The sequence below is a fragment of the Sinohyriopsis cumingii genome, chromosome 16 (genome assembly GCF_028554795.1).
Source record: "Sinohyriopsis cumingii isolate HCF-2022 chromosome 16, ASM2855479v2, whole genome shotgun sequence".
Classification (NCBI taxonomy): Eukaryota; Metazoa; Mollusca; class Bivalvia; order Unionida; family Unionidae; genus Sinohyriopsis; species Sinohyriopsis cumingii.
Genome location: NC_142976.1, coordinates 84,369,393 through 84,381,394, shown reverse-complemented (window position 1 = coordinate 84,381,394; position 12,002 = coordinate 84,369,393). Strand labels below are relative to the sequence as shown.

The 12,002-nt window shown below is 35.5% G+C and overlaps 1 protein-coding gene across 3 annotated transcripts in view; it reads right to left on the bottom strand.

Moving 5' to 3' along the window:
* The window catches only part of LOC149780924 (uncharacterized), a 49,324-nt gene that overhangs the window by 12,922 nt on the left and 24,400 nt on the right, over positions 1 to 12,002 (bottom strand). For 2 of the 3 annotated variants that reach the window (XM_089938024.1, XM_089938025.1), the window contains exons 5-7: positions 11,775 to 11,918; positions 8,659 to 8,703; positions 4,948 to 5,063 (exon numbers count right to left, since the gene is read on the bottom strand). In XM_089938024.1, the coding sequence (XP_089794150.1) occupies positions 4,948 to 5,063; positions 8,659 to 8,703; positions 11,775 to 11,918 (305 nt within the window). The remainder of the gene's footprint in view (positions 1 to 4,947; positions 5,064 to 8,658; positions 8,704 to 11,774; positions 11,919 to 12,002) is intronic. The other variant, XM_089938026.1, reaches the window with a different exon arrangement.

The window sequence follows — 12,002 nt, the reverse complement described above, 5'->3', positions numbered from 1 at the left end:
CTGTCTAGTGCCAGTCCACTATACTTCCATAGACCTGTTTATAGGTACAGACAAATGCCCCCTGTGATAGGTGCAACAAGTGTAGTAGCCAGAGTGGGGAAGAGAATGAGTCATTTCTTGTTGGAATAATATTATCTTGAGAAATGCAATCAAACATTCTCAATCATTCTTGACCAATTTCAGGCATCCAGGACTGGACTGTCACTATAGCCGGTCATCCAATATCATTCAGAAAGGGCATCAGTGATGCAGTAGTGGTGAACATCAGCATGACTGCTGGTAAGGCTAAAAGTCAAGGGCAGTGCCGGGGCTGGTGTCACTATTGTTTTGGTATTATGTGTACCAAGAAGCAGACATTGGGTATACTAGAGTGGTGACCAAGGTACCCTATCCTGGATGTTGTAATAGTCTGTCAAATCATGTTCAGTGCTGGAACTGAACTGGTCCAGAGCTGGTTAGAGTCTGAAACTGAAGGTAAGTACTTTCTATAAAAGACAGGATCACCATAACCAGTACTGCTATTCGGAGATGCTGACAATATCTGAATGTCCTCAAAAATAGTCTAGTATTGGCTGTATCATGAAAGATCAATAAAGCCAGTACCAGGAAGATTCATATCTGGTTCAGCTGGGGATTCTTACCATGCTGAAACTAGTCTGAAACGTACCACTGGATGGAAATCTGGCTGCAGTGTATGGTGCAACAGTAGAGATATAACTGTAGGAGAGGCCTGTAATGACTGCATCAGATGATTTTTCTTCTTGAATGCAGAAATTCCTGCTTTTAGCAGAAAGTAGAAACTGACAACTGTAATTTTTCACACCAGCCCTACATTCAAGGAGAGACCAGTCTTGTCTGACTTCTGTTTTAAGCAAGCAGATAAAGTTTTAGTAACACGGTTTCTAAACCAAGCCAAGATGTTTGTAATGGGGCTTTTTGCTGTTTTTTTATAGTTTGGGAGGAATGGATATGAGAAATAGTGGATGTGTGTATTATGATCTGATAACATATCTCAAGAAGAATCAAATCGATCAAGGAAAGACCAAAGCTCATTTGTATCTGTATCCTACATTAAAAAAATGAAACTGAAGAAAAAAATCACAGGTATAAGGAATTTTATCAATCAAAAACAAAACAATAGTAAGTGTAGCTGTATGTGTGATTTTAATTTTTAACACAGCTTTAATAATTTTCCAGTCATATCGCTACAATGTCTGCAGTGTGTGGCAGTTTAAAGTGATGTCCCACCCGGTCACATTATCCTGACACCAGGACGACCAGTCCTAACACTAACCTCCTAATGTTGAACGCCTAGCAAGGCAGCTGTAGTACCATTTTAAGAAGTCTTTGGTATGACTCGACCAGGGTTTGAACCCATGACCTCCCACATACAGGGCTAACGCTCTAACCACCAGGCCACTGGAGCAGTCCAGAAGTGTAGGAGGGCAGTGGGAAGAGTATATGGGACTATGACTAATCATCCCTCTTTTCCTATTAATGTGAAGCACTGCACTGGTGTTGAAAACCAATTTTTGATTTCTTTTGGGTTTTTCTTTTGTTTTTAATAACTTACTTTACATAAACCTTGTATCTGTACAGTCATCTTTTGGACAAATTCCAATTTACAGCCAAGTCTATAAAGTGTATAATACAACATCTGCAACATATCCAACTAACAATGAAGAACTATCCAAATGCCACCTGCCAAGGCTAAACATAATTCTGTTTGTTTGTTTGAATGACACTTTGAACACATTAGTGGCTATATCATGTTGCAGAAATGGAAAGCTAAATGCATTTTCCAGAGACACAGAAAGGAAGCCAACCCAGGTTAGCCTGGGCAGGTGTCAAACCCTTGACCCCTGAATTACACATTCAATTCTTTACCAACTGAGCTACTGTGGCTCCTTTGACAGAGAAAGGGTCTAAGGATGTTTATTCTGTGAATGGTAAGTTAATATCATAAAAGTTTCAAAAGATTGTATATATACATATGTGTGTGTGTGTGTGTATATGTATGTATGTACTTATATGTACTCAGGACATGAAATCTCTAGAATTACTAATAAAATAAGAAGTAAATAACAGTATTTTAGTGTAAACAATTTCTTTATAAAATCTTCATTAACACTTTTGCCACTTTCGTTTTGTTTGAAAATTATTAAAGTAATTGGATATTATGTTACTCTGTTACTCAGCATGTTTGTAGATATAGTTTCCTCGTAAATGATTCTTCGTTTTCCATTTACTTGAAAATACAGTGTCACTGGTGAGTATTAATTTCATTTACATGAATATACAGTGTGACAGGTGAGTATTAATTTCATTACTTGAATATGCAGTATGACAGGTGAGTACACACTTGTACTAATCTAGAATTAGTTACCATAACAGTTTTTGGTACAGACAACACGTTAATGCCTTGTCAATGATGTCAATGGTGATAACCATTTCAACTTTTGCCTGAAATAAAATTTTTAAGGTATTTGGCAAAACAGATGCGCCTGCCTGGGTGCATGTATTTGCAACTCTATTAGCTAAAATACCTAGCTCTCTGAATATTGGGTGCTGCGTTTACATGGCAGAAGGTAGTAGCCTACTGCCGAGCTCTGTAGTGTCAAGGTCATGTAAGATACACTAAAGTGGGTGGTATTATAGAAAGGTAGTCAGATGTAGCTCTACAATGACACCAAATAATCTGGAAGTTCTTGTTGCACTACAGAATAGAGGGAAACACCTAATTTATGGACCCAATTTTTTTCCACCCAAAATTCACCCGTGGTCGGAATCCGATTTTGTGTACGGATTTTAGACTTTTTGGCCTCAGATATAAGGCAGACCTGTCTGCACTGCACAGACAGATGACCTTTGCAAAAAGTAGGATAAAGTGGGAATTTGGAATAAAGAGTGGTCTCGATACGATAATGATGCATCTGTTAACACATTAACCCCTGGAGGTTTTTGTCATTTTCGCCTGAAAATCGAGTAGGAAACACATTTTGAAAGCTATTTCTGAATAGATCCGAAAACACCAAATCCCCAGTGATCTTTCAAGAACATATTGCCTAGCTGTGTTAGAAACATCATTTTCATTGGCTATTTGACTCGTGCATGAGCAGAAGTTGGAGGTTTTTTTTTGCTAAATGGAGCCATTATTTTTGTATGGAGACCACTCTTTATTCCAAATGCCCATCTTATCCTACTTTTTTGCAAAGGCTCATCTGTCTGTCTGCAGTTCATACTGGTTTGCCTTAAATCTGAGACCAAAAAGTCTAAAATCTGGACACAAAATCAGAATCTGACCACGGGCGAATTTTGAGTAGAAAAGTCGGGTCAAAAAAATGATTTTTTTAAAATCTTAATTTGTTGTGCAACTAGATATTCCAGATTATTTTGTATCATTGTAGAGCAACATCTGTCTACCTTTCTATAATACCACCCACTTTGGTGTATCATGCATGACCATGACACTACAGAGCTCGGCAGTAGGCTAGTACCTCCTGCCCCATTAAGTCATCGCTATGGGTTAATGTGTTAAGCAAAAAAAATAAAAAGAACTCAAACTTTTACACTTCTGCTCATTCGCGAGCGAAATAGCCAATGGAAAATTATGTTTCTAACAATAGAAAATCACTCAGAAGTCGATGTATTAGGATATATTCAGAAATAGCCCACAAAATGTGTTTCCTACTCGCAATTCAGGTGAAAACAACAAAAACCTCCAGGGGTTAATGAGTTAATGGGTGCATTTTGATGATGTCACCAAATCTGAATATTCCTTGTGTACTGAATTACTTGTGCATCTACACTGCACATAAATTACAAATTTAGCCAATCCTTGTTGATTTTAAAAAAAAATCCAGATTCCTTGTTAACTCATTAACCCCTGGCACCGTGTTTACATGGCAAGCTCTGCAGCATCAAGGTCGTGTAAGATACACTAAAGTGAGTGGTATTATAGAAAGATAGACAGACGTAGCTCTACAATGATACCAAATAATCTGAAAGTTCTTGTTGCACTACAAAATAGTATGAAAAACCTAATTTTTTGGACCTGATTTTTTTTCCACACCAAATTTGCCCATGGTCAGAATCTGACTTTTTGTCCAGATTGTAGTCTTTTTGGCCTCAGATCTAAGGCTGACCAGTCTGAACTGCACACTGATAGATGAACCTTTGCAAAAAGTAGGATAAGATGGGCATTTGGAATAAAGAGTGGTCTCGATATGAAAATGATGGGTCCATTAATCAAAAAATAAAAAAGAACTCCAACTTTTACACTTTTGCTCATGCATGAGTGAAATAGCCAATGGAAAATGATCTTTCAAACACATATATGCATTAGGTTAATGGAAAATCACTTGGAAGTTGATGTATTAGGATATATTCAGAAATAGCCCACAAAACTTCCTACTCACATTTCAGGCGAAAACAACAAATACCTCCAGGGGTTAAAGAGTTAAGACTTATGTTATATACCTGCTGAATGTGTATTGAGTACCATATATCAAACGGTCAAGTGCAATGACAAAACCTGCAAGGTAATGCTTTGTATGGAATGAATTGCCCACTGAACTTAGACACAAAGACACAGTGAGGGATTTCAAGAGTGCTCTTAAAACTCACTTATTTCGACTGCAAGAACAAACTTAAAGACCTAATAATGTTCCCTACCTTAAACATTTACAGCATATTTTTATGTTTTCTAATTTCATGGTGTTTGTTTTTTGGAAGAATATCATTGTTTTTTTATAAGTTGTACGTGTCGTCTAATGTTGTAAAGCGATTAGAGCTTCTAAAGATTAGGCGCTATACAAAGTCCTCATTATTATTATTATTATTATTTAATTTCCATATCCAATGATGGGTAAAATATGTAAATTTCCCTTTCTGTGTTTGTAATAGGTGGATGCATTTAATAAACAGGATAAAACTTTTTTGACCTACCTCAGTTTTGAAAATAGTAATCTGATGTTCTTCATTGTTGTGCTGACATAAACTCCATGCACTGGAAAACTTGGCATCACAACTTGCACACTCATATTCTGTTGGCTCGGATGATTCTGAAAGGTATGATTTATATAATTGGAAAATTGCTAGTTAATTGGTTCATTTTTAATATCTCTTTCAGTACTTTATTTCGCAAAGGAAATGGAAACTATGTGCTTTTCCCAAGCACCGACAGATGACCTGACAGACCTGGTTAAGTATGAAACCTAGAATCCTTGAATTACGAGTCTAATGCCCTACCAAATGAGCTACAGCAAAGACTTAAAAGAAACTCATTTGCATTTCTAGCAGACATGGATATCTGCAATTTTCTGATTAATCAGATTAAAAAGGAAAGAGTTATTACAGGGACTATACACAAGTTCTATTTAAATGTTTGCCACAGCATTGTAAAAGAATTAGACTTGATGCTTCAAAGACTTTTCCAAGTGCTCTAGTAAACATCTTTTCACAAGCTTACATTACGATTTACTTGCACAAGTGATTACAAAATAAATAATTAACCAATGATCTGCCAATTTCTATTCATTATATATGCATATATAGAGTTTTAGTGAACATCAACACATTACTGGCTATATGGTGCCAATGAAAGATTTAGTTCTATAATTGTAAAGATCCAAAAAATTTAAAACATATATTTAAAAAATGTAAGAATATAAAACCATCCGAAATAAACAGTACTACCAGATGAAAGATTAAAGGTAAAGATGTAAATGTACTGCAAAATGTATATAAAATAAAGATGAAGTTAAAGCAGATCATTTCTAAAATATAAACAGTCAAAATCTTTTATATATACTACATTCCCTTTTAAAAAGTCTAAGTTTTCTGTTAGTACATCACAACCTCTCTTGATTAAATTTACACAGAAGAAAACATTTGTCTCACAGGTTGGAAGCTGATACGCAACACAAACTGCACATGTCAAACCAGCTGTTTAAGCATTAGATAAAGATATCTCCCAAGATAAGCCACTACTCTACAATCCCACACCCCACTTTTACATTCTGGTACCTTTTTCAAGTTCAAAAAGTTACCTTCAATTATTAGCCCACCCTGCACTTTCAAGAACTAAACAACATGGCAGGTCACCTAGACCTTCATCACAGGACAAAATGTATGTGTGTGTGTCCCTCTCTATATATATTATTATTATTATACATTATTATTATTACATTCTGATAGCTCTTCAAGGACATTTCTTTGCAGAAATTGATATGTCAGGGCATGACTACAATAGGAATCTCTAATTCATTGAATTTGACTCTTAAAAGGAGAGTTTGTTGAGAATCTTTTGAACTCAAGTCAAATATTATTCTTTGAGTTTTGATAACCATGGTGATTTGCAATAAAATGTCAAAAGGTGGAATGAATTTTGGTTTTGGAACATACAAGGTTTGGTATTTGGGCTCAACAATGCATTATTTATGGGTTTATATCTACTGGACAATCGCTGGGTACCATGCTGAAGAGCCAGTTTTGTTTGAGATAAAGTGATGGTTCAATTGCTTCAATACAGGCTTTCTGTAGCACACAGACAAAGATTTAAAAGCTGATCCACACACACAACAATCTTGCTAATGGCTTGTATCACAGGAGCAAGACCTAACAATTGGCTGCCCAATCTGTGCTTGGCACGACTTGTATTAAATCCAGGGCTTTTTTTTAAACATTTGTCCCTACCAAGCAGAAGAAAAGTTAGTTTATGGCTGAAAAAAAGAAACAAAACTTTGGACTCCTCCACTACAGGAATAAGACAACCATCAATTGTTAGTTTGTTTTTTTATAGCAAAAATTTTAAACTGTTTTCTTCTGCTGATTTCTGAGCTTTGCTCCTTCTAATCTGTTGCTGACGTTCCAATGCATACTCTTTGATCTACATCTGACAAAATGGCCATCAATATATAACAAGTCATTTCCTTGAATAAGAAATATCGCTTTGCTGTTCATTTTTATGCTAATACTGACTGACAATATACTAATAAATTATAAAGCCTGACAAGATGGTCTATTGTGTTTCTCTGGAACCTGAATCCACGATGAACATCAGATAGTAGTTCATTTGATTTGAAATGCAAGAGTAATCTAAAATTTATTATCCATTCCATGGATTTGCAAAGATGGCTTGTTAATACTATGGGACGATACATGGAAGGGTCTTTTATTTGTTTTTGCTTTCCATGTTGGGTACTGGTATCACATATCATCACTGCTTCTTGCCAAGACTGAAGGAAGTTGCCAGTTTCCCAAAGATATTTGTGAAATTTAATATAAAAACACTCATGTAGGGTAGAAAAAGTTGTTATAAATAAGATATATACTTAATTATTTATACTGGAAAATGTGTAATTTTCAGATCTCTATTAGCTACTGAACCAGTGTTTGTTTTATCCCAACAAACTGCACTAGTTTTCTATCCAATTATTTTATTAATAAAAATTCAATTTTCTTTCAGAAATTTATACAACAGAATTTCTGCCAAGAACATTTTGTGCCACTCTGCTATTTTAATTGTTATTTATTTTTTAGAGGAAATCAAAAATATGCAACACATAACTGATAAGCATTTCCTGTCAATTCCAACGATATAGTTTGTTTAATCAGGTCCATAAAGAACTCAGGAGATGAAAATAAAATTTACTTGTTGCTGCTAGTATAACTGATCTGTGCCAACACACTGCCACAGTTAAACAGCACATGCCTTGAGGGTAGGGGCTTATTATTGTCAAGTTTATTACTGATCTGAACTTCAATACAAATTAAGTGTGTGTGCCTGATTTGGATTTTTAACATAGCTTTAAAAAAAAAAATCAGTCATATTACAATGTCTGCAGTGTTGCAGTTTACAGTCATGTCTAGCACTGGGTCATCATGCTGCAGACATGTAGCATAATGTCCCACCCAGTCAATGTATCCTGACACCAGGCCGACCAGTCCTAACACTAACCTCTTAATGCCGAGTGCCAAGCAAGGCAGCTGTTAGCACCATTTTTATAAGTCTTTGGTATAACTGCCTGGTTTCAAACCTGCAACCTCCTGCATCAAAGGCAGATACTCTAACCGCTAGGCCACCAGAGAGGTCAATACAGAAGTAAAGACCCTGAAAAAATTGTTCAATTATAGAAATCTGACAAGACTAAGAGACAAACTTTCACAGCTCTTGTCTTGTGATTTGTGGCTGCAGAGTATTTAAACAATTGAGTAAACACAGGATCATGTCCAGCTTATGTCCAATGTCTTACACATCGAGTTAGCCATAGATCATTTGTGCTTATTTCAGTCATGTCCAGCAAATATGGCAAAATTATAATCCTTTAAAGCTTTATATGTGTGTGTGTGTGCATGTGTACAGTAAAAGCCAGTCTACAGTGACCTCTTCTATGAGCAACCACCTGTCATTTATGACCAGATTCATCCATGGAATGGTTTTATTATATACATACACTGTTGTGATTGACCACCAGCAGAATGGGACCAGCAACCATGATTTTTCACCAGAATGTGCCTTGCCACTGCTATGAACCACATCACAAAAACAGCGAAAAACACTGCTGACCTTTATTTAATCTTTTCTAACAGTGACCACTTAAAGAGGGTCTGCTTTTTTTTAACACTGCATCGCAAAAACAAATAACCACCACTGACCTTGATTTAATCCTTGGTAGCCACAACTGCTTAGGAGGGTTTGTTCTAAAGAAGAAAAAAAGTTGAGTCTGGCTACAGGCTTCCTAAAATCTAAAGGTCATGCAGGTAGTGTCATATGCTATACATCAGAAACCAGACTAAAGTACATGTCACTAACCACCATCGTTGTGTCAAAGCTTTGTTAATCCCCAGTACAACCATTCCTTCTTTCAAAGCAAGTAGTCCAGGATGTATATATTCAATTCAAAGGTTTATATTGTTTTTTTTTATTATCTGTGAAAAACCACACATTGGCAACAATGTATGAGAAATGTTAATGGGTGTTGCTGTTGCCATTCAAGTCAATGCCTGGGGTAAACGAGGCCTCTGTCTCTGTCTTTAATAAGTGATTATCATTTTCTGGACACAATCGTCACTATAAAAGGAATGTATTTTTTGGTAGCTGTTTTATGTGTCATCATACCAAGGTGTCATATGTTCACTATAGTGGTTACACTCTTTGTTTATCAAAGTAATTTCTTTCTGTCATCACTGAATTAAACCTTTTGCTTTTGTCTCAAAGAAAAAAAGATTTCTGGATGGATTAATTGTCTGTTGATTTCATTCATTACTACCTATATATTCCATATTTACCCAAGCCTGATATAAACTGTTACAGTGCAATTCATGCAATGGTTGAGTAACTGTTACCATAGCTAATTATGCATTTTGTATGCTACATGTGACATAATTCTGAAATTTATCAGCATGTGAAGTTTAACGGACCGAATAAATAAATATTAACCTTTAGCAATTCATGTGGTAATACATGTATGTGATAGAAATTATCTCTTTATTGCTATATAAAATTATTTTTAAGATGAAAGGAATGCACTATCTTAACAAGAACTAGGAAAAAACACTAAAATACAAGTCCATTAATTGTGGTTATTTTCCATCTTAAGCCATGTTGAATTTCAACCTTGCAAACAGGTTATTTTGTAAAAACATGTTACAAGAGACCACCTGTCCAGAAAAACCACTTTTGTTGGTTGAAGAAAGGTTTTTCTATCTGTACTCCTTGATATAATCAGATGTACTCTTTGCTCAGTTTGGAAATTAAGCTATCAATCTCTCAGCTGCCTCTACTCTAACAAAGAATTTGAATGTTGGGAAGGTGTTGTGTTTTGTGGGTTTAACACAATTTTCAGCACATGACAGGCTAAACATAGCAAACATGTTTGGTGGTGGAATAAAACTGGGAAGAACCACCAACCAAGAGGCAAGCTTTCTTACATACCCATGTTTGTTCAGCCGAGATAAAACATATGCACACAGAGGTGAGATGTCAGTGAACTGTAAAGGCGAGCATCTTAGATCACTCAGGTCTCCAGAATGATGGTAAGGGAACACTTGTATATCAAAGTTTAAAACAAATAAAGGTCAACCTGAAGGAATTTTTCTGCACATATTACTTGTCATGATCCATCAGAACAAGTGAAAAAAACTGCCTTGTTACGATTATTCACAATAAATTCAAAACAGTTTCAACACTTATATAATAATTATTTAAAACATTGGAAAAATGAGATGAGAACATAATAGAAAAACAATCTTTGGCCATGATAGATGGTAAAATTTTCAAACATGCAAAAATATCCAGATAATTTTGATATTAATTAAGAGCTGCAGATTCTGGGTTTGTATGCTTCTATTTCAAAGGAAAATAAAGTCCAGAACTTTCAAGATTCTCAAATACACATAGTAAAAGCAAAATCATATACAGAATGATGAGTAATACAAGCCATAAAAGCTGAAACAATGAATATTGTAACAAAATAGATAACCTTGTTGATGAACTGATGAAGCCAATATTCATGGAACTGTATGACAAGATAATTTTAGAGGGAGCAGAAATGATTTTCAGGAACTTTTCCAAGGACTTTAAAACTAAAATACTAATTTCTATGGTTTCCGGGCCTTAAATTCCAAAAACCAAAATCCAGTACTTTTAATAGTTTCCAATAAAGTGTATAAACTCTGTTTTATTAAACAAAGTAAACCAACCTTGAGCATTAGACTAGAAACCATAATCTACATACAAACTGACAGATGTGCACTCTGACACTGAAAAGGAAACTATGACAAGCTTCCATAAGGGTTGGCTTGATATTTACAGTATATTTTGTTCCTAAATGTTTGTTTCATCTTGCACTTTTTTTCTCGTTTTTGTCTACATTTCAAATACGACACAAAACATCTTTTCATATGTTGAAGACATAAACATACTGCACTGAAATATGACCTTGACTTTAAACTGCAGCACCTATCAAAAACTTTTAACGTTTTAAATATGGCAATAATATACATTTTTTGCTAATCTGACCCTTTCTGGTTGCTATTTTAGCTCAGAAAACAGAAACATGCAATCCAACCATTATTTTTGTCAAATTTAAAACTTTCCTCAACATAATGATGTCAAACTTATGAATCTGAATGCATAATGGAAATAAGAACCACTCTTTAGGTAAGTATAACAAAGCATAGTAGTTTAAATCTCTGAGCTCAGGATCAAACCTGAATCTAAAATGAAACCCAAACATAAATGCTAAAGGTGGTACAGATGGATAAAAACCCATGAAATTCAAGTCACAGTGACCTAGTTTTCACTGAAGGCTGCAGTACTCCTCATAAAGGATTTGCAAACCAGGCCATATAATCTCCTAGCAGTTATGTCTGAAAAATGGTCTGGTTGCATGTTTTATGACACAGTAAGATACGAGTCATTCATTACACAAGGCCTTGGCAAAGGATACCCCACAGCAGCAGATACATGTGAAAAACTGGGCCACAGCAGATCATGCCCACATTAGTCACTGTTTGAGGCATGTAGGTGGTGACATACGGTCAATTATCCATGAGTCTGCAATGAAAGTATACTAACACCAGCACTGATGTCAGAAAGACAATAGATGGACTGATGAGCTTCTTGAGAGATATCATCAAGCAACAAACTGGTATTACTTTTGCAATATGAGCAGAGAAGGCCATCAACTATGTATTCCATGTTACAAAATGACTTTTTCCACTTTTAACTGGTAACTAGTTTCTGGTGTACACTTGCATATATATGATACCTGGAGGGGGCAAACTCTGACACTGGCATGTGAACCTGAGACGACATGGAATCTTTTTGTGCTGTGCAAGACTGTGCAAACTATTGAAAGAACTTCTGCAAACTCCACAGATCAGGACATCCAGAGTTGATATTGCTGAGGATGCTGCAAAATTGAGATTAAGATTTACAATTTATAGATTAGAAACAAAACAGAAATCCTAAAATGTATTAAAATTAAACACAGTTT